Consider the following 22,827-nt stretch of genomic DNA (forward strand, 5'->3'; position numbering starts at 1 on the left):
CCTCCTGTCCTTCGCCTCCCTCCCCACATCCTGCACTCAGTAACCAAGCAGTCACTTTAGAGCCAGCTCTCACTACCCTCAGCCCTGTTCAGCGCCTTCAAGGGCTCCCTGAGCACGGCCGGTCTGGACTCCATGTCGTTTGTATCTTCATTCTACAGTCCCCAAGCACACACCTGGCTCTGGAATAGGTTAAGCCAGGCATTCAGGGCCTCCAGGCATGGCTCCTTCCCATAGTCCTCCGGCCAGCCTGGGCCACTCATGAGTGCCTGGCTCTTCCCTGCCTCAGAAATGTCCTCCTTCCTTCCCACACCAATGCTGGAGGCCTGGCTCAAAAGCCACTGCCCCTGACTCTTTTGTATTCAGCCCAGAGTACCCTGCCCAGCTGCCTGCCTCCCTTCTTTGCCTGGCATGCTGTGCTTTGGCCATGGGCCCCACCCATGCCCAGCAAAGCCCTGTGTGGAGTGGGCAACACCACCCATCTGTGTAGTCACCCCGGGGGCCCGCAGGCCAGGGACGTGAGGAAAGGGAAGTTGACCAGAAGCCTCTGGGTACAGGAGAGGCCTAGTGCTGGGGTTCCCCTCAGGCCTCAGGGACCCCTACTAGGGCTGTGCAGTGAGAACAGAGAGGAGGCTGAAGCCAGAGATGGCCAAGGGCCTGCGGCGCGATCTAGAGAGCAGACATGCCTTGTGACTGTTTCTGGGGAGGGGCGTCAGCTTGGAGCCTGCTGTGCAGGGGTGTTCTGTGGGCCTGAGAAGGTCGCAGTCAGCCCAGACACTGCACCAGATGTAACACTGCTGGCACCTCCTCCTACTTACCTGGTAAGTGGCAGAAGCTGCTCTCTCCTCCCTGAGAAAAGGTGAGGAATGGGCACTGGACAGCCACTAGGCGGGAGGACTGCCAGCTGGGAAGGGCAGCAGGGGGAGTGGGACTCACTGCCTCACCCCACCTGGAAGATGGCCTGGGCCCCAGCAGGCCACCTTGGAAGCCGTGGTGGTGGAGGAGACCTGGTACCACCGAGACCCTCCCGCTCAGGCCCAGCCCAGCAGAGGCTGAAAAGCAGTCACCAGGTACAAAGAGTCTGAGACAGCCGAATCAGGCACCATTTTTTATAAAAACGCATAGTCTCATTTTTCACTCTTTAAAATCACATTCAAAAATCGGCAAAGAAACGCCCCGGGGAATGAGTAGACGGGAGGGGAGGGTGCGCCAACCCAGCCCCGGGGGGGAGAAGGCGCGACACCACACAGGCAGCGTGACTGGCACGAGGGGGCATGCGGTGGGCGAGGCGGCGCCCCAAGGTGGCGGCACTGACAGGATGTGGGCTGTGGGGTTGGCCAGCCTGGGCAAGGGTACACTGATGGGCCGGGGTGGGGGGCACACTGACAGGCCCCAGCCAGCCTCCTTGATGTGCTGCCCGCCCACCTGGCCGGCCCCGTCCTGGGCAGAAGGGGTCGCACCCGCCCCAGCATCGGGGAGACCTCAGGCCAGGCGAGGCCAGTATGGCCCAACCCACAGTAGCCTTGCTGTGGTCCCTGAGCCCAGGTGCTGGGGGTTGGGGCAAGAGGGGACAGAAGGGAGGGTAGCAGCACCTGCCGCCAATGCCACCCTCTCAGCCGAGCCCTGCAGTGTCAGGGAAGTGGGAGTGGAGGCAGCCAGTGACACCAAGGCTTTTCCTGAATAAGGGCACAGGAGCCCGAGTCACTGTGGGAGGCCTTGGGGACCAGGGAGACAACAGGCCCCTCCTCTCACCAACGCTGTGGGGCAGGACAGTGCAGGGCCTGCCCCTCTGCAGCAGGAGGGGTGCAGTGGGAAAATTCAGTCGGATCCCTGTGCTGCGCCCACCCCAGTGAGGGAGGCTGGGCCACTCAGCAGTGCCCGTGGGCACAGAGTGCAGCCCACAGAGCCCAGGGTGGCACAGCTTGGTGTGGCATCATCCCTCAGGGAAGGGGCGAGAGGGCTGTGCTCTTCCCCCACAGGAAGACACTGGGAGTGGGCAGCCCCTGGGGTCAGGACGGTGGGTGCCGGGCAGCGGCTGGGTTGGTGCAGCAGGAGGTGAGGCAAGCAGGCCCCTCCCGGGGAAGCTGGGCCAGGCTGGGGCCACAGGAAATCACAATAATTACAAAATAAAACCTTTTCCGCTTGGCGGGAAAACAAATAATAAAAATTCGACAAAATAAATTAGAGGTTTATAAAAGGCGGGCGGGCGGGTCAGAGGCCGTTGGCACTGCCGCGCTGGACCAGCGGCACCTTGCTCAGCTCCACCACGGGCGAGCGCGGCTTGTTCTTCATCTTGGGCACCCGCTGCACCAGCTGCTGGGCCTCGCGGTAGGCGTCACGCAGCTCCTTCTTCCACTGCACCAGTTCAGGGTCGCTCTACACATGCCAAGCCCAGCTCTGTTAGCTGGGGCTCTCCCCAGCCTGCCTGACCTGGCCCCTCGGCCCTCCCACCCCCAGCCCAGCCCCCACTCACGTCGCACTGCAAAACGAACTGTTTCCCACCGCGGATCTTGAGGAGCAGGCACTTGCGCTCCTTGATCTGCGTCTCCTCCACGGACTGGATCTCCTCCATGGTCAGCAGGCTCTGCTGCAGGGCCAGGGATGGGTGGTGCGGGTAAGAGCCGGGCCGGCCGGCCACCTGGAAGCCCAGCTCCCAGACCCCCGCACGGGCTCCTTACCGGGGCCTCGCCCTCGCCCCGCCACTCCAGGCGGTTGGGGAACAGGTAGAAGTACCGCCGCTGCCACTGGGTCAGGAAGGGGTTGCCCATCTTGGACATGTAGCCGTGCATGATGCAGTCCTTGCCCAGGGCGTAGTCTGAGGTGAGAGACAGAGGAGACTCAGCCGGCCCCACCTGGGTTTCTTTTTTGTTGTTTTCAGACAGGGTCTCCACTCTGTTGCCCAGGCTGGAGGGCTGTGGCAAAATCTTGGCTCACTGCAACCTCCACCTCCCAGGTTCAAGCGATCCTCCCGCCTCAGCCTCCCGGGTAGCTGGGAGTACAGGCGCGTGCCACCATGCCCGGCTAATTTTTTTTGGTATTTTTTGGTAGAGACAGGGTTTCACCATGTTGGCCAAGCTGGTCTCAAACTCCTGACCTCAAGTGATCTGCGCTCCTTGGCCTCCCAAAGTGCTGGGATTACAGGCGTGAGCCACCACGCCCGGCCCCAGCCTGAGTTTCAATCCCAGAGCCGCCACTTTCTGGCTGTGATCCAGGGCGAGTTCCTTAAACCCGAGCCAGCTGCTCACTTCTAAGCAGGCAGGGGCCTGGTGCCGCAGCAGCCGGCGACCCTCACCTTCCTCATGGCCCAGCTGCTTGTTCTTGGCTTTCTTGCGAGCCTCCAGCCGGTCTGTCTCAGCGTTGATGGTGTCGAAGACAGTCTCGGCCACCTCCTGCTGCCACCGCTCCGAGATGGTGAGGGGGAAGTTGCGGTAGAGCTCCTGATCACTGTCCAGTAACTTTACCAGGTGGATGGGGCAGGGGCACATGAATGGACAGAGATGCCGGAATACCATCAGCCACAGGCTGCCCAGACCCAGGGCCCTGGGTAGGGATGGTCAGTGCAACTGCCACCCCCAGGGAAGTTGGCTGAGGAGGAGCTGAGGCCTACAAGCTGGCAGGGCTGGCACAGGGTCTCACGGGTGATAAGAAGGGACAGGGATCCTCCCCCAGGCCAGGATCAGAGCCCAGGTACAAGAGGCCAGGCAAGGCCCAGTACCTTGATTCCTTTTGTGTCCTCCTCATCAAAGGAGCCAATGTCGAAGGCGTCAGCCGCGTTCACCTCCCCTCGTGGGGGGATCAGCGGGGGAGGGTACTGCAGCAGAACAGGGCATTAGCTCGGGGGTGGGACTGCAGAGCACCCCCAGTCCCTGCCGCAGACTGTTACCTTCTGCAAGAAGACCATCTGCCAGTCCAGGGAGCGGAAAAAGGGGCTCTCTTTCACCTCCTGAGCCCTGCGGGGAGAGGCCAGTCATCTGGGCTCAGCCCCACCCTGAGCCCTGGGCTTAACTCCTGGTTGAGCCACTTTCTGGCTCTGTGAACTTGGGCAAGTTCCTTAAGCTTGAGCTGTTTCCTCATCTCTCAAATGGGAGAACAGAAGTTCCTACATCATAGGGTTGTGGGTTTTAACATTGGTAAATTTTGCAACCCTATGCCCAGTGCTTAATAAATGTTCAATAAACATAAAAAGCTGCTATTATCATTGTCTGTGACAAGGGCCCCTCTGGAAGCCAGTTACCAGCTGGTTCCAGCAGCTCCAACCCCCAGGGCAGCCCCTCCACCCTGAGAACATTGGACAGGGCTGGCCATGCCCCAACTTGTGAGCTCCTCCAAGGAGGCTGCGACCTTGGAGGGGGTTCCAGGTGACGGGACACAGCCCTTGTCCTCATGGGGGCACAGCCGGCAGCATGCCCAAGGCGCCAGGGCACTCACCCTCGGCCCAGGCAGCCCAGTCTCCGGTTGACGTCTCTCTGCAGCAGCCCCTCTAGCAGGGAGCGGAGTTCAGGGGAGAAGGAGTCGGGCAGCTCCACAGCCTTTAGAGAGGAGTGGGACATTAGCAGGGGCTTAGGAAGAGCCCTCGACCCCATCCCAGCTCAGGGGAGAGAGGGGTCCAAGCCCCCGGCAGAGGGACAGATGGGGCGCAGCTTCCATCAGTCAGGTGCTCCAACAGCAAGGGGAGGACAAGAGCCTAGGGGCAGGAGGTCTGCCTCGGAGGCCAGAGTAGGGGTCAGTGGCCGAGATCTCTGCTGGCTGGTGGGAAGCAAGAGTCATGCCCTGGCACTCACAGGAGCTCCCCCACCCACCCCCTCCGCAGCCCTGCGCTGAGACCCGCACCCACCATCGTCAGCGTCATGCGGTCGATCTCATGCTTGTCTTTGGTCTTATGCTGCCGGAAGGGGCTATGCCTGGGCAAGAGAGGCCAAAAACAACGTCAAAGGACAGGAATGGGGAAAGGGAGGCAGGCAGCATGAATGAGCTGTGACCAAAGTCAGGGACGGTGCCACCCTTAACACCAAGGCAGCTATGGGCTCCCCTCCTCTGGCATCCCACCTGGATTGGGGAGGAACTTCTCTTAGCCCCGACCCACCTGCCCACCTGGGACGGGCCACTCACCCCCGCAGCAACTTGAAGAGCATGCACCCCAGAGAGAACCAGTCGGCACTGCTGTCATAGGCTACGCCCTTCTGCAAGACCTCCGGAGCCATGTACCCGTGGGTGCCCCTGTGGGAGCAAGGGGGCCATGAGCGGGAGTGGTGAGGGGTTGGGGGGGAGAGGGTGGGGGGCACTCACACGCTGGCATGGGGCTTCTTCTTGGAGAAGTCGCAGGCCAGGCCCAGGTCTGAGATCCGCACGTGGCCATGCTCGTCCAGAAGGATGTTGGCCGGCTGTGGAGGAAGCCCAGTGAGCTGCCCAGGGCACTCAGGATGGGGCCCGGCCAGGCAAGATGCCAGCTGGGGCACTGCTTCACTGGAGAGGACGATGGCTCCCCAAGGAAAGGGCAAAGGTGGGGTCCTCTCTCTTGTCCCCAGCCACAACCTGGACCCAGAGAGTAGCTCGGTGGGAAGGGCAGGGGCGGAGATGGGAAGACAAGGGGTGGCCATGTCCCAGGAGCCTCACTCCTCTGGGCCTGGTGGCCGGGATGCTGAGAGGAAGGAGAGGACAGCTACGGAGGCCCAGCCTAGGGACAGCAAGGCGCTCACCTTCAGGTCCCGGTAGACCACGAAGCGGTTGTGCATGTGCTCCAGGCCCAGGATGATCTCGGCCGCATAGAAGCGCATGTCAGCCTCTGAGAAGACCCCGTGCTGGGACAGGTGGTAGTGCAGGTCCCCACCTGAGGGAGGCAGCCCCACAGGCAGCATTCAGCATCTTGCCCCAGCCTGCCGTGCCTGGGCCCAGACCACCCTGGGGCAGGGCCAGCACTCACCATTCATGAGGTCCAGGATGAAGCTGAGCTTGTCTGGTGTGTGGAACGCGTACGACATGCAGACGATGAATGGGCAGTCCTGGGAGGGGAGAAATGAGGGGAGGGGCAGTCAGCAGGGGTGCCCGGGGTTCCAGAGCCTCAGCGGCAGCCCAGCCCACCCCACTCACCCCGGTGCTGACGAGTGAGAGCATGATGCGCTCGTTCAGGGCCAGGGTCTCCCCCTGCTTCATCTTGATGCGCTTTTTGTCCAGGCACTTCATGGCGTACCTGCAGAGCAGAGGTCGGCAATCAACACCTGGGAGCAGGGGCCCAGGGCTGCCTCTGAGGGCGCTTGAGGGAAAGACTAGACCCAGGACCAGCCTGTGACACAAATAAGAGACAGGGAGGGCTGGGGCCAGAGGAGCCTGCAGGGGTAACAGCATGGCAAGACAGGAGTGCATGGGGCAGCAGGTAGCCCTGTGAAGAACCCAGCCCATCAGGGCCCCCAGGAGCCCGGCTCCCCCAGACATTCCCCCACGCCGAGCAGGGTGCTCACATCTTGCCTGTGTCGGCCTTCCGGCACCCATAGACCTCGCCGAAGCCCCCGCGCCCGATGATGCGATGCACGCTGAAGTCATTCATGGTCAGCTGAGGGGCAGTGACAGCTGCGGTCACCACAGGCTGCCTTGGCCCAGTCCTGGGGCAGAGGCACCTGGGCAGCAGGGGCTGGCCCCATGCCAGGGTCCCCATACCCATGTCCTGGCCATCCTCGCCACACACTTACCTGCTCCAGCCTCCCCATGCCAGGATCCCGGCCCTGACCCCCGCAGCCACGGCCCTGGGGGCTAAAGGACAGATACCCCCTGACCTCCCCACTCCCAGCCAAGCCTCAGGCCCAGCTCCCCGGAGAGGAGCAGCAGGGTGCACAGCTTTCCATGCCCCACCCAGGCCCACTCACGTGGATGTTGAGCTCCACATTCTTCCACTGGCAAAACCGTGTGAACTTATCACTGGAAGAGAAGAATCTGGGCTCAGGGGCCACTCAGAATGTGGGAAGGATGATGCTGTTGTGAGCCTGCCCCACCCAGCAGCCACTCCCTGGGGTCCCGTGAGGGTAGATGTGGAAACATCACGAGCTTTAATGTCCTCTTCCAGGAATGATATGTTGAGGGCCTGCCCACCCACAGTGCCAGCCAGGGCTGCTTGGGTACCCAGCTCGGCCCTCGGCCACCTGGCTGTGGCTTCCTGCTGGAATCAGATCCACACAGAGACGAGGTCTTCCAGTTTAACCCAGACCTTCTGCTACCATATCCTTGACAAGTGCATCTCCCATCCCTGCTTGCATACCTTCAGTGACACAGAGCTCACTCCATGGCTGGGCAGCAGTGACCCTAAAAAAGCTGCTCCCTAAAGCTAGCTGAAATCTGCCTACAATTCCCACCCACCGCACCAACTCTGGCTGTGAGGGTCACGGGGGCTATGTGCTCTCCCGGGCCCACCCCTACCACGACCCTGATGCTTCTCAGCCCGGGTGGGCCAGCAAGGTGCTATACAGCCCATGGGAAAGAGGCACAGGTGGCGCGGCTCTCCTAGGTCCCTGGAGCTCCCTGGAGCTAGGAGACTGCCTGGGATGGGCTTTGAGCTGCCTGGTGCTGAGGATGGCAGCGTGGGAGAAGATGACCTGCAGCCTGTCTGACCTCTCAGGAGTCCTTGCAAGGGGGCCACTGATGGGCCAGCCACCTGCCTGCTCAGGGCCTAATGAAGGCTGGCTTCTGCCCTCCACACCAGCCACACCCTTTTGAGAGCGGCTTCTCCCTCCCCATTCCTCTCCTACACTGCCCCGCTCTCACCTCTCGATGAATTTCTGGAACACGTCCCCACGGAGGTTCTGACAAATCTCTTCAATGTATGGCTAAGGGAGGAAGCTGGAAGTTGGTGACTGAGCCCCGAGACCATGGCTGCCCAGGCCCCACCCCTAGCTGACCAGGCTCGTTGACCCGGGGCTGTCCAAGGTGACTTCGCCTGGGCAGGGATCGGGAGGCACACACCTGGAAGAGATCTGGAGGCACCTGCTTCTTCCCCAGGTGGCCTTGGACATGCTCAGTGGCACTCTTGGAGAAGGGCTGGGGAAGACAGAGGTGGCCATGAATTCTCTGCAGGGTCCTCTTTTCCCCTCCCAATCTGCAGGTGACTCTGGGCCAGCACACAGGGCCAGCCGAGGACACTCACGTGCGAGCAGGCCAGCAGCTCCTTCATGATGTATGAGTCGAAGATCTCCCGGCTGCGCGCCACACGCTCCTCCTCTGTCTCCAGCTTCTCATACTTCTTGATCTGGAGGACAGGATTCCTGCAGGTCATCTATAGCCCAGCAGGGAATGGGGGTGCCCACACCAGGTGGCTTGTGGATTCCACAAAGCTGCCCCAACCTCCTTCCCTTTCTCCGGGCAGAGCAGGGCCCGGGCCTCTGGGCCTCACCTCCTCGTAGAACTCCACCAAGGGCCTGGCCTCCTCCAGGTGGTTCAGGCAGAAGTCTCGGAAGAGCAGGTACCCTGAAGGCAACAGTGTAAGGTCACAGAGCCATGCCTCCGAGGCCTTCCCATCATTGCAGATGGTGTGAGTTGAGCTCCCTGGGCAGAACTGGCTATGGAGATGGCAAAGGTGGTCTCGGCCCCAGGCAAGGGGTGGGCCAGGCAGCCACTAAGGCTGCTGCCAACTTGAAGACACCTGGATTCTGGGTCAGGGCCCCTATGTTTCTACCCTCTTCCTGAAATCTGTTTCCCCAGGTGGCAGCTGGACGGCGATGGGTGAGGCAGAAGAGAGGTGTTAGCTCTGGCATCAGGGAGCCCTGGCTTGGCACCTGGGCCCCCACTCACTGCAGCCCAGGACCCTGTGCCTGCTCTGTGAGGCCGATACCCCGCACCGGGGCGGGCTGTGCAGGTGCAACGCGATCCAGTCTGGGGGCCCTGGGATGCTGTGGCCACCAGGGCCAGTTCAGCCTGCAGCATGGGGGGGAGGTTAGCAGGGGGCTCTGAGAGGCCACACCACTCCTCTGGACCCTGCCCCACTGCATTGTCTGGCTTATCTGCACAGTGGCCTGAGAAACAGGCAGGAAGGATGGGTCCAGTTGGAGAAACTAGGGCTCAAGGAGCTGGTCAGACACACTGCCTGTGGCAGAGGCTCAAGCGGAACTCAGGACTACTCTACCAAGTGGCAAGTCCCTGGGAAAGAGGTTGGGGGCTGGGGCCTCAGGGCAGGGGGCATGGAAGGGGTATGGGCCACAGGGAACTGGAAAGGCAAGGTGGGCTGTGGGAGGGGCTCTCAGAGGACCCCAGATAGAGTGCCCTCATGCCTGAGTAAGGGGCCTGGGCCTGGGCCCAGGGACCTGGCCCCCGAGCACTACCCGGGGACAGAGGCCCTTCTCAGGCCTCCAGTCTGACACGGGTGAGCCGGCTCAAGCTGGCAGCCTCCCATGCCTTCGGGGACACCGCATGGGCACCTGGGTCAGAGCTGTGGCCATCACTTCAGTCCTCACTGCCTGGCCTTTAGTGCAGGGCTTTTGAGGAATGGGGACCAGGCTTCACAGTGGGCACAGTGCTCTCATCTGACTGTGACAGGCCTGTGCAGTGGGACTCATGAGTCCCATCTCCCAGGTGAGGACACCAGCAGACTCAGAGAGGTGAAGCAACTTGCCCGAGGGCACATGGCACAGGCCTGGGACCCAAACTTTGTGCTTCCTGACACACCGACTCCCCCAGGCTGACGTCCAGTGCCTGATCCCATCAGGCCAGGATGCCCCCTGTCCAGAGCTGAGCTCCTATTCTCAGGAAGGCCAAATCAGAGCCATGTGGGGCTGGAGCCTGTTTCCCGAGACCTGCCCCAAGCCTGCCCTCCAGGCCAGGTCCACAGGGTGGGTCGCATGAAACTTCTGACAGCAGGCATCAGACACCAGCTGGAGGAGGAATGGAGGGCCAGCGCCAGGCAGGTTGCTTACAAAGAGGGCCCATGGGGTGGGGCGGGGCCAACCACAGCTCGGCAGGCGCCACAGGAAGGGCCCCGCCTCTTCCTGTCAGTTCTACCAACGGCCCAGAGCAGCTGCGGCCGCGCCAAGGGGAAGCTGCAACTCTCAAAAACAAAAACCCCAAAGGAGGAACTTCCCTGGCGGCCCTGGAAGACTCTGGGCCCCCACCCCCACCACGGGGCTCCCTGGGCCGATGGGCAGGGGCTAGGAGACACACAGGGTCACAGAGACTTGGAGCAAACCCTGGGGTCTCGCTGGCTGCTCCACCCTGAGTAGATGGGAGGCCAAATCTCCAGAGAGTGGGGAGCACGGCTGGGCTGACTGGGGTAGGGGCAAGAAGTGAAGCCTGGTGGCTGGCAGAGCCACTGCCATACTCACCCAGCTTCTGGGAAAAGATCTTCTCAAAGGTCACCTCGCCTCGGTCCTCCAGGTACTTCTGCATGACACTGCGGATGCTGTAGGACAGGGGAGTGCAGTAAGCAGAAGCTCCCAGAGCCTGTCGGGGCTGCAGGCCCAGAACTGTGAGCGGAGGGCACTGCTGGTGGTGTCGCCACTCCCTCCAGGAAGGAGGCCACCATGTCGGGCATACTCACTCACCCCAGCCACAGGTCAAACCAGACGGCTTCCAGGAAGCCTTTCCCTGCACTGCCCCCGCCAGGTTGTGTCCCAAAGGCCAGGGTGGCCGGCAGGTGGCCCCCTGCTTAGAGGCCCACTGCCTGTGGGGTTTGGTCCCAGTGCTGCAACCGGCTGGCTTTGGGCACTTGGCCAAGTCACAAAAGGCAAACCTGGTTTGTGAGCAGATGAAAAGACACACATGTGGCATCTCCACACAGGGGCACATGGCTCGGCGGTAAAAAGGAATGAGGCACTGACAGGGGCCACAACGCGGATAAGCCTTGAAAACATGAGGCTGAACGAAGCCAGTCACAAAGGGTTGCCACATACTGTGGGAGTCCACTCACATGAACAAACCCACGGACACAGAATGCAGATCTGCGGCTGCTGGGGACTGGAGAGAGGGAGAGGAGTGACTGCCGGTGGGGATGCGGTTTCTTTTTGGGGTAAGGGTTGCACAACATGGTGAATATACTAAAAAACACTAAATTGTATAATAAAATGATGAATTTTGTATGAACTGCATCTCAATGTTTTAAATGGTAAGAAAAGGCCATGTCTTGGTCGTGTGTCCCTAGTACTTGGATATAAAATGTGACCCCTGCCCTGGGTTGCTTGGTATGGCCGTAGGGGAGGGACTGGCCACTGTGACCCCCAAAACCCAACCTGACACCCCCCACCCTGTTTATCTCACCCCCACAATGAGTGCTGTCTGGGAGAGCCACAACAGGCTACACTCCTGGCCTCAAATACCACCTTACTATCCCCTCCTGCCCTCTCCTGGTCCATCTCCAGCCCAGCCCTGCCAGTCTGTCCCGATGGCCAGCTGAGGCCTGCATCTGGTCCTCAGTAGTCTGGGCTCCTAGGGTAACGTGTAGCTGCCATACTGAGGGCATGTGCGGGGCTGGGGGACTGTAGGGCCAACAACCTGAGCCCATGTCATGCTCACATGGCCCTGCAGGATCTATGGGGCCGCCAGCAGGCCTCCTGGGAAAAGACTGCAGCTGGTGGAGATTTGGATCTGCAAGTCCAGATTCTCTGTGCTTGGCACAGCCCCTGCCTCTCTGCACCCCAGCCCTGCCTGCCCCTAGGAGCCCAGTCCAGGGCTGGTCGGACTGGCCACCCAGGCTGTGGTCACGAAGACCTGCTGCACATCTACCCCTGAGGCACTGTGTACATCATGCCAAAGCCACCCCCTGCTCCAAGCAGCCCTGCCCAGGGCATGGTTCTGAGCCTGTGATACCAGACATCGTGTGCAGAAGCCTTGGGAAGGGGAGGAGGCCTCTGGGTCTGGGGAGGCTCTGTGCAGAAGGCGGAACTCCCCTGGGTTCCTGGAGTGCAAGCAGGATCTCGGCAGGTGGCGAAGCCAGGGAGGTCGGTAGACATGGGAACAGGCAGGGGACAGTATGTCCAGGGATAAGCAAGAGGCCAACAGGGCAGGGGAGAGGGCACACAAAGGCCATGGCAAGGGGGAGGGCAGGGCCTTGCAAACTGGGGGGCTTCAGAGCCAAGGAGTGGGTGGGAGAGCAGGACTCAGGAGGCTCGGTCCAGGGCAGCAGCAGCCCAACTCCACTGGAGGCGCTACGGGGAGGAAGCCCAGGCAGAGGCAACACTTGGGCAGGAAGAAGGGGAAGAGGGTGGGTGGGAGAAGGCTCAGGCTGTCGGGGACCAGGAGAAGGGTTATGAGTCCAGCCCCATGAGGGCTTCCAGGCTTTGGGCCCGAGGGTCTGGAAGAACAGTGGCTCCAGCCAGAAGAGCTGTCTGCGGAGAGCAGCTCCAGGCAGCACTGACCTGGCCTGTGGACCCTGCCTGGCCACTGGCCTCAGGCTCGAGAGGGGGGCCCCTATCCGTTTCCGCTGGGCACTGTCCTTCTGGGAAGGGCTGCAGTGGACTCCCGGGCCTCGGCCCCTGATCTCACTTGGTTCGAGCCTTCCTCAGGAAAGGCCGAGCAAGATAGCACGATAGCACGTGCACAGCAGGGTTGCCATGAGCACAGTCCCAAGGCCGTGACCCCCTCGCCTGCTCCCCACCCTCAGAGGCTGGGAGGGGCTGTGGCCTCTTCCAAAGTTGTCTCCAACAGGAAGCAGGGCACTGAAGACAAGGATGGGCCTAAGTGACCCTGAGTTCGCATCCTATGACTCCTTCAGAACAGACCCTGCCTGGATGGGAAAAGGGTCAATGCCCCACCACCGGGGAGTCAGGATGCTCTCTGAGAACTGGCAGGAGTTCCGAGGATGGGCCCCCCGTCCAGGCCAGCACACCCACCGCTTCAGGACACATGCCAGCTCATGTCCACCAGCCACTGTCAAGGACATCTTTCCCTGCACGTGGGACTCCCAGGGACACAGGAAACGGTGGACGGAGACTGTGGTGTTTCACACACAGCAGGGGCTTCATAAAAATCTCTTTAACTGAGAAAGACACAGTCCCTGCACTCAGCACTTGCAGACAGGAGGCCTGGGCCCTGGGCGGCCCTTGAGGCACAGGTTACGCACTGGGAGACCAGAGCGTGGAGAAAATCCCAAGGCCAGGGGCCTGCATCTCACCTGGGAGGTGGGCCGGGAAGGCGGGACTCTGGTTCTGCACCAGATTTTTGAGTTCTGGGACATTCTGGTCCACAGAAGAGGATGAAAAAAAGCAAAAAAAAAAAAAAAAAACCACACAAAATGCCAGTCTTCCGAAATGCCTGTCTTCTGGGGCAGTGGAGGGTCAAATGAGTATGATCAGGTGCTGGTCAAGCGGAAGGCAGCGACAGGCAGATGCAGATGACAGGCAAAGCAATTCTAGCCTGTAGGGGTCACCCACCAGGAGCTGGGCATGGTCCTGGGAATGGGGGCCACGGGGCTTCAGCAGTAAGCCCCACTGAGCCCCAGACTTGCTTCCTAGGAGCCTGCAAAAATGGTGCCAGCTTGGCAGGGGGCAGTAGCTCATGCCTGTAATCCCAGCACTTTGGGAGGCCGAGGCAGGTGAATCATGAGGTCAAGAGTTCAAGACCAGTCTGACCAACATGGTGAAACCCTATCTCTACTAAAAATACAAAAATTAGCCAGGCGTGGTGGTGTGCGCCTGTAGTCCCAGCTACTCAGGAGGCTGAGGCAGAGGAATCACCTGAACCCTGGAGACGGAGGCTGCAGTGAGCCAAGATTGCGTCACTGCACTCCAGCCTGGGTGACAGAGAGACTGTCTCAAAAAAAAAAAAAAAAAAAAATGGTGCCAGCTTGGCAGAGGGAATGGCCACCTAGAAGCCAGGGAGTAGCCACTGCCACTTCTCAACTGGACATACAAAATCTCCAAGGGGGAAGCATGCTCGCTTCCCTGCCTGCGACAGCCAGGGGAACCTGCCGGGTAGGCCCTTTCTCCTTCCCAGGGGCTCTGCTGTCGGTCCCCGCCTGGGAACAGCAGGAAGCAGGACCTGGGGCTCTGAGGCCATCTCTCCCCTCAGCAGCCACGCCTGGGCATGGCCACCGCATTCTTCCCAGCCCACAGCACTCCACTTTCTTCCTTAAAAAGAAAAAAATGTTTTTTAAATAAAATAAACAACCCCCCTCCCCCCAGCAAGAAACCAAACACGAGGTCAGGCCTGAGCACAGTCCTTGAATGGAAGGCCCCCAAAGTGGCAATTTTAGGGTTTCCTGTCTATTCCCATGGGTCTGGCTGCCAAGGGAACTGGCAGGTTGGAAGAACTTGCCACTGGGGGCAGCTCCTGCCAGGGTGGCAAGCACAGGCGGGCATGGGGGCGGTGCAGCCTCCTGGGTTGGGTCACCTTGTCTCCAACACCGCTCCCTGATACTGGCAGAGTCTGGAGTGGCAGTGAGCCCAGAGCGTGTCCCTGCCCCCACCCAGGTCAGCAACCCTGAGATCCAGGGGAACGTGGCTCCCAAGATCTACTCTGGAGCATCAGGAGAACCAAGTGGCCTCAACAGTCCCAGACGGAAGGACCCTAAGGATCCCAACACTTTTGAGCAAGGGCCTTGATCTTTGCTCTGGCCGCTGGATGGGTGCCTGGGTTCCAAATGGCCCTTACCATCTGGTCACAAAGTTGAAATGTCCAGTTTCCCCACTTGTAAAATGAGGATGTCAATGAGATGCTGAATCGCCACCATCACACTGGCCATTTGCAAAGCCTGGGCGGACACGGCAGAAGGGGGGCTCCTAAGATGCCAGGCTGGCCGTGCTGCCCACCGTGCCCTGCCTGCTGGGCCATGGGAGAGAGCCGCCAGAGCCCTGTTCCTCAGCGCCCCACGGCTCACGGACAGTCCGTGCTGGATCACACAGTGGCCGGTCTTGCCCGACCCTCTGTTCCACATTTGCTGTGTTCTTGGAGGATGGGGCCTTGGTGGATGGGGCCTGTGGCCAGGGCTGAGCTGAGCAGGGTGGTTGGGACTCCCCTGCTCACAGACCAGCTTCAGGCACTGCATCGCTCTACTGTGGGCCCAGTGGGTAGAGCCTGCAGCCTGCCCTGCCAAAGCATCAAGGGCTCCTTGGCACAGAGGTGCTTGGTGCCTGCTCAGCCTTGGGAAGGAGTGGTCAGTCCCACCTTGGCACCCCTGCAGCTAGGGCAGCCCGCACCAGCTCCCGCTGCTCCTGGAGCAGGCCCAGCCCAACGCTGGGGGCAGAAGACAAGTGAGCAGCTGCAGCACTGAGCGCTGGGTGACAGGGAAGGAGTGGGTGCTGAGGGAGCACTTCCGGTCCCTTCTGGCACCTCATGGTTCAGAAGAAATGCAAAGTCCAGGCCATGCTCTGTGGCCTGGGCTCTCTCAGGTGGCTCCTGCTCGGGGTCAGAAGCTGCAGCTGTGTGGACGGGAGGGAGTGACAAGTCAGAGGCCAACACACTCTTGCTGATGGTGAGGAAACCAAGGCTGGAGGAAGCTGGCTGGGCCACGTGCTCCAAGGCCCACAGTGAGTTAGTGTCAAAGAAAATGTCCAAAGGCTGCCTGAGAAATGGCCTCCCACCACAGCACCCTCCATCCTCCCCTTGATCCCTGTGAAAGAGCTGGGTGCAGGGCTCAGAGGACCCTGACATGTGCCCAGCCTCTGGCCTGGAGGCCCTCCCGCCCCTGACCAGGGGCTGCAGGAGGCGGGCAGCCCCCTTCCCTGGAACCCAGGATGAGAGGCAGCCTTGGCCGGCAGCTGGCAGCCAGGAGCCATGGTTCCTGTGCCTGTCGTGCGACAGTGATGCTAAAGCTTTGCCACGCCAGGACGGTGAGAGCTGGCACGAAGGCTACAGGCCTGGCAGGTCTGGTGCGGCCACTCTGGGAACCGTCCCCTGGGAGATGAGCAAGCGTTCACCAGCCAGCGCAGCAGGGCTTGTGGCTATGGCCGAGGTGCTCCCTGTGGCATTTCCAGGAAACCTGACACCAAGGTGCCAGCAGCAGGAAGAAGTCCCCTGGGGCTTCTTAATGTTTCTCAATGACTCTCCCTGGGGCCAACAACATCCTCAGAGCTCAAGGACGGGGCCACAGACCAAATAGGAAAGACCAGCCCAAACCATCAGTCCAAGGCAAGCCCTGAGCAGTGGAGAGAAAAAGCCAGCTGGCCCGGCACACAGCCCGGGCTCCGGAACGTCGCGTCGGCCACAAAGCAGCTCCCTTGCGGGGATGCTGGGGAAGAGGCACTCTGGCGGCCTTGTCAAATGTCACGGCTTCTTCACAAATATGACATGAGCACCCACACCCTGCAATTTACTGCCGACATGGAGACCGTAATCTGCATCACGCTAGAATGCACCAAGAACAAACTTCCAGAACTCTGCACCAAGAACAAACTTCCAGAACTCTGTGCCCTGTGGTTCCCAGGAGGGGGTTGTCCCCCATCACAAACACGAGATGGCTCTAGAGTCAGAAAATTGCCCCTAACTGGGAACAGAGCTGCCAACATGTTAATACCAGAAAACCCACTTCTGCCAGCATAGACGTGGCCCTTTGCAGTAAGCAGCAAAGCAGAGAAGGGATATTACTGTTTTAGAAAAAAGCTGCAGACAAACATCTCATTTTTAGTATCTCAGTTGCAGCAAAGTAGAAATAACGTGAATATAGCTCCATCCAGCAGCGGAAACTGACCTATGGGGAGCCGAAGGAGAGTAGGGAAGGGGCTTGGGAAAAAGGGGCAGGTGTGAGGGAGGCTGTGCGTCCTCAAGGGCAACACTGTGCTTTTGGTTCCTGCTATGTGTTCTGAGGCAAGAGCATATCCTGAAAGCAACAGCCAAGCCAACCCAAACCCACTAGCCTGAGCACTCAACCCCTCTGCCAAGCCCACCTGGGTGCAACCTAGGCACGGGGAGGAGATGCTGGCTGCGGAGCACGCCTGCACCTGACGTCACCGGGAACTTACTACTAGGAATTGATTGTGCATTAATAGGACACCTCATTCTGGGTTAACAGCCCAAATTCCCCTGCACAGATTCCAATCTGCATTGCTCACACTCCCTTCAAATCCATTTATCCAGGTAACGGCAGGCGGGTGACTTAACGGCAAATAAGTGAAACCCATGCTCTGGAAAGGAAAGCAGATGAGAAACACATCCCAGAGACCCATTCCTGGGGAACGGTGGGGCTTCAAAGGCCCAGAGGGAGAGACTGCAAGAAAGCTCATCTTGTTTTCAGGGAAAGGAGTCAGGAGAATGCTGCCACTGAAGTGGAAAGTTCTGGGTAAGGGACAAAGGCTGGAAGCAGCAGGGTTGCAGCTGGTGCCGCAGCAGTGGAGGAAGGAGGGAGGGAAAAAGCTTCCCGCTGCACTCCTTCCCCCACAAATCAAGGGCAGGAAGTTCTGGCTGCAAAGAGTTAACAGGAACGAGGCAGCGGAGGAACAGGGGCAGGGTCTGGGGAGACAGGGAAGCCAGAAAGGGGCAGGAAGGAGGAAACTCTCGGTGGGGAGGGACCAGGAAACAGCCAAGAAATCGGGAGGCTGCAAGAGGCACCCGGCTCTGACAATCTGCTGCTGGGGCTGCCACTGTCACTGGGGAGGGCAGAGGAACCTCCTGGGAGCGCCCAGGCAGGGCTCCTCAGCTAGGAGCCCAGAGATTAATTACACCAGGCCTCAGTGGTCATATCAAGCAAATGATGAAAATTACAAGACTGCTGGCTGCCGGGAAAGGGAGACGGCAGTTCCTTCAGGGCAAGGTCCAGACCACAGACCCTGAGAGTGAAGGGGCAGCCCCCTAAATTTACCAAGGTGGAAACCGAGGCAGGCCCAGTCAGGCTAAGGGACTGGCCTGGGTCCCATGTGGGCTGGTGGTAGAGGGAGAAGCCAGGTCTCCCATCCTCCAGATACACAATGCTGCCTTACGCTGCCTCCTTCTAGAAGAAGGTCGGGGAAAGGGACTGTTTCCTCGGATTCTATAGGGTGACAGAAGGGGAGGCCCCTGTACCAACTCAATGTGGCACTGTGCCTAACCACTCCCATTCCCTAGCCATTGGAACTCAGAGCTGTGATGCCAGCCCCAGCTCTCGGCCAAGCCACATCCCCAGGCACCAGCCATGGAGGGACTGCCAAGGTGGGCCACCTCAAGGTGTGAACAATTCCCAGAGGCACCCTGTCACGGGGACAAGCCACAGCCCCTCTCCCTGACTCTGACCTTGACCTTGGGGGTATGGGGAAGACAGGCTCCTGCATCTGATGGGACCCTGGAGTGGAGCTGCCCCTCGGGGCAGCAGCTTTGCCAGGGCAGCTCAATTCTCCATCCCAGCCAACAGGAAGGGGGCTGAGCCTTGTGAACTGTGACAGCCAATGGCCCCAGACAAGCGGTGCCAGTCAGCCCACGCCGCAAAATGTGGACAGGGGTGAGAACAGTGGTGTGCAGGGGTGGGTGGAGGGGATAAAGCACAGCAGAGAAACAGCACTGGCCTGTGTGGTCCAGAAACCTGAGGCCCCATTCCAGCTTTCTTCTGTGACGAGAACACGACTCCTCCCCTCCCTGAGCCTCAATGACTTCAACTGCTAAAGGGGAGAATCCCATCTGCTGGGCCTGCCTCCCACAGTTGTCAAAAGGACAAAATGGAGTAAAAAGCACTCTGCAAACGGAAAAGTGTCGGGCAAACATGAGACGTGGTCAGGATCACCATCGGGGCGGCAGGGGGTGCGCTCTGCCCCACTGGGTGTGCAAGGCAAGGCATTATGCAAAGGGTGGCTTGCTCCCTAATGCCCCAGGCCTGGACCCCCATGTAGGGGTGGCCCATAGCCCTTCCCAGGCCTTAGCACACTGACATTCGGCGCTCGCACCTCCAGTCCATTTCACAGATGTGGGCAATTTGCGGAAGGCCATGCTGCTGATGGTGACCCAATGTGAAAACCTGGGCTGCCTGGCTCCGCCTCCTGCTGTCCTCCTAGAATCCTATCCAACCTTGTTTCTGCTCAGGACTGCCTGGGGCGTCACACAGTCCTGGTATTTCTTGGGCAACTACTACATGCAAGGCATGGCCTTGCCAGCTTCACAGGTTGGTTGAAGAATTGAGAGGACAGATGTCAAAACAGGTAAGTCAGTAATAACTCCTATCATTATTGCTATCATCGCCATCACTGCTGTGGATGGGAAAGGGGACAGGAAAAGAAGAACATCTCGTTTCTCCGGGTTCTGACACCTGCAGAGCCAAGGCGGCACCCCATCAGAAGCAATGCATTCTGGGGGGAAAAGTACACGAACGCAGACAGTTCCAGAAAAGGTCCCACCTCACACATTGCCGAACTCCATCCTGCAGGAGGGTCTCAAAGCTGCGGCCACCAAGGAGAGCCGTTTTGAGCCCTAGAGGCTGACTCCCCCATTTCCTCCCTCGTGGGTTTGTCATTTCTGAACTCATTTCTGCACTAACCGTCACTGCTCCCTGGACAGCCCCCAGCTGACAGTCAGTCTGGTTCCTGTTTTGAGAAATCTGATTGCAAATATCTTAGAAAAAAAAGGCCCTAACGGCCTTTTCCGAATGCAGACCAATTTTCCTCTCCCCGGCCTGACGTTCAGTCAATCCAAACACCCAGTGAGCAGGGCATGGCAGAGGGGGCCGGTGAGGGCCATGGGCATGGCACCCCTGCAGCGTCAGCCCAGGCTTAGACAGACACTTCAAAGGCTGAGGGACATCACAGAGTCACAACTCTTATTTCACGCCATCCACATTTCACAGACGAGAAGACTGAGGCCCAGTGAGGGAAGGGACTTGCCCACAGTCACAAGATAAGACCACGGCAGTGTGGACAGGCCCCATTCCCAGCCTGCTGGGGCACCAGGAGGCTAACTCTCAGGCATGCACGAGGAGTTGCCACACGACACAAAGGACCGTGGCGGGCACATCTGCTCCCTGGCGCAAGCCAGGGCAGCCAATGAAATGTAGAACCGGAAGTCTGAAGCCCTGATCTGTTGGCCAGGTGCCACCTGAGACTACCTGTGTGACTTGGGGCAGGCCACTCACCTCTGGAGCTTCAGTTTCTCCACCTGTTCCACAGGGACAAAACCACACCTGTCCTGGCCACCCCATTCGCTGCTGAGAGGCTCACACAGTGGAGAGATACTCCATCAGCCATAAAGAGCTGGACAAACCGCAGCAATCGTCCACATCCTGTGTACTTTTGCACCTACATCCTGAACAGTCTAAACTTTGATACCAGGTGTGATGTCAGTTGTCTTACAGGGGCGGCAGCTAAGGTCCAGCTGTTGCCAGTGTGCTGGGAGGGCCCCTGGTCAACAGCACCCACCGGGCACCATATGCAGTGCACGCCCGAGAAGGAATGTGGGGGAGAGGGCACGGGATGTTTCCCCCACCTGAGCGCGGTCTGAGGGGGAGGGCGTCCGCAGCACCCTAGGTCCTGCTCACCACGCCGCCCCGAAAGCACTCTCAAGCCCAACTACAGGATAGCGACTCCACCAGAGGGTGGGAGAAGAGTCCGGAAAACTGGCTGTCCCCCCACACCTCACACAAGTGTAGATTGGAGGGGAGACGGGTGGGGGTAGTGGGAACCCCAAGGCGGGTGCCGTGAGCAGGGACAGCAAAAGGGTGGGTGACATCGTCAGGCGAGGTAAATGGTGGCCGGCGGAGGGGAAGGGACCCCACAGGGACCAAGGGCTGCTCGGAGGAGGATGAAGGGGCGCGCCGGGCCCCTGTGGGAGAAGGCGGGAGCTAGGGGCTGACAGCGACTGGAGCGGGGGGCCGGCGGAACGCGATAAGGAAGCAGCAGGGCGGCCGGCGGGACCGGAGCGGGCCCGGGGGCCGAAGGGGCAGAGGAGCTCCGGAGTTGGGGCGCTCCGGGCTCAGGCGCCCGGGGTCTGGGGCTTAGCGTCTGGACCCGCAGGCGCCACGGCCGGGCTGCTCCGGGCTCGGGGGCCGACAGAGGGTCGCGAGAGCCGGCCCCGGGGGTCCAAGTCGCGGGGTCGAGTGTGGGGCCAGGGTCTCGGAGTCGCGGCCGGGGTGCCCGCGGGGTCGGGCCGGGGCCGCGGGCGACTTCTCCTCACCTGGGCTCGGGCAGCAGGATCTTCTTGCTGGCGCGCGCGGCCGGCGTGGCCTTGCTCTTCTCCATGGCCATCAGGTAGCTCACGTCGGCCAGCACCGCCTCCAGGTCCGCCATCTTGGCGGCGGCGCTGCCTCCTCCCGCCGCCGCCGCCGCCGCCGCCGCCGCTCCCGCTCGCTCGGCGCTCGGCCCGGTCCGGCCGCGGCTCGGTCGGCCTGGGGCGCCGACGCCTCCCGCCTGGCCCCGCTCGGCGCCCGCGGCTCCGCTCGCCGCCGCTCACAGGCGGCGCCGCCCCATGGCGCCGGCTCGGGCCCGGCCCCGGCTCGCGCTCCGCTCCCGCCGGGACTGCAGTCGGGGCGCCGCCGCCGCCGCCGCCGCCGCCGCCCGCGCGCCCGCGCCCCGGAGCCGCCGCCGCCTCCGGCCCCGCCTGCCGCGCACAGCGCCAGCGAGCCCGCAAGTGGCCGAGCCGGGCGGGCGATGGTGCCCCCTGGAGGCCGCGCGGAGACCTGCGACAGAGGGCTCAGATCCTGGCGGTGACCTGGGGTCTGGACGGAGACCCGGGCCTGGAACAAGACAGGGACCCGGCACGGAAGACGATCCCAGACCCATTCCTTGACCACAACCTCGGGTCACATCTCTGAATCCCAGGCTCTCCAGTCAGGCCGTGGTCCTGCCAACAGACATGATCACAAGGAACCTGGACGCTCACCAAGACACAGATTCAGACCTCTGAACACCATCCCGGGGCTTTCATCTCAGACCCTGGCTATAACCCCAGACTCCCTGACCTTTGACGCAGTCCACGACCTGACACCAGACTCCAAACAGGACCCCAGACTCAAACCTTTGCCCACCACCTCAGACTCTAACCATGACCTCAGATCACAGCCCTGGGTCTCCAACGCCATACCCAGACTGTGACACTCACCCCAGACCCCTAACAGTTCCCCAGATCCAGATTTTGGACCATGACCTCGATCTCATCCTGGTTACTGACCCCAACCTTGACTCTGACCCTAGGCCACTACCATGACCCTGCATCCTAGACTTGGGGTCAGGGCTTAGACCTAGATTGGACTATCAACTCCAGACCACTGTCCTAGGCTCAACACCCAAAACTGTGGACACAGACTCAGGACTAGGACATCTAACCTGGGACCCACATTGGACCCAGAATCCTTAGTAGGTCACCCAGAACCTGGGATCTGACAACTACAGTCCAATTACAGCCTTCCCCCATCCCCGATCCCACCCCTCCTACTCTAGAACCAATCCTGGCCCCTGCAGGCCCACTCTGGATCAAGTACCCTGCACCCAACCCCACCCCCTAACAGGCTCGTAGACCCAGGTCCCTGGCCAGCACTCTTGGCAGCTCCCTTCCGTGTACCCCATCCCATCTAGACGCTCCTTCAGGATGGTTCCACATGTAGGGTGAAACCTCTCCCAGCCTGGGATGGCACAGAGGTTTCAGTGCTGCCTGGTAGGGGAAACCCACCCGAGAGCCCACCCAGAGTGAGGAAAGCCAGGTGTCTCAAGGCAGCAGTCCTATCTCAACATGCCCCTCTCTAGACCCTCTCTTTGCTTTTGAAGTGATAGGACCCTCCTCCCAGCCCTGGGCACATAGAGCTCAAATCTCATTACCATGTTGTGGGCCAGCAACCAGGATCCTTTTGCAAAGCAAGGCTCCCATCTCTGTGCACTTCTAGGCTACCTTCTTGGATCAGTCCCAACAGAACCTGGAACCAGAGCATATCAGAGCTAGTGAGGTTCTCCTCTCAGTGAGTGGTGAGCCCCAGGTTTCTTTTCCCTAACTGCTCCTTCATTTTCTCCCCTTCTCTAATTTGTCACTATAGTCTCCTGTCTGGCCTCC

General features: G+C 60.4%; 1 protein-coding gene across 1 annotated transcript; it reads right to left on the minus strand.

Annotated features, from left to right (window-relative positions):
- Positions 1-1,092: 1,092 nt before the first annotated feature.
- GRK2 (G protein-coupled receptor kinase 2) lies at positions 1,093-21,304 on the minus strand. Its single transcript, XM_045372203.2, has 21 exons — positions 20,962-21,304; positions 10,293-10,369; positions 8,372-8,445; positions 8,126-8,227; positions 7,945-8,019; positions 7,747-7,808; positions 6,855-6,906; positions 6,453-6,544; positions 6,085-6,184; positions 5,918-5,996; positions 5,694-5,824; positions 5,284-5,378; positions 5,107-5,214; positions 4,832-4,898; positions 4,426-4,526; positions 3,881-3,947; positions 3,713-3,808; positions 3,290-3,452; positions 2,676-2,812; positions 2,471-2,584; positions 1,093-2,373 (listed from the first exon to the last, which is right to left on the minus strand). Exons 1-21 carry the CDS (start codon positions 21,072-21,074, stop codon positions 2,209-2,211), a joined length of 2,070 nt encoding a protein of 689 aa, XP_045228138.1. The 5' UTR covers positions 21,075-21,304; the 3' UTR covers positions 1,093-2,208.
- Positions 21,305-22,827: the final 1,523 nt, after the last annotated feature.

The sequence above is a fragment of the Macaca fascicularis genome, chromosome 14 (genome assembly GCF_037993035.2).
Source record: "Macaca fascicularis isolate 582-1 chromosome 14, T2T-MFA8v1.1".
Taxonomy (NCBI): Eukaryota; Metazoa; Chordata; class Mammalia; order Primates; family Cercopithecidae; genus Macaca; species Macaca fascicularis.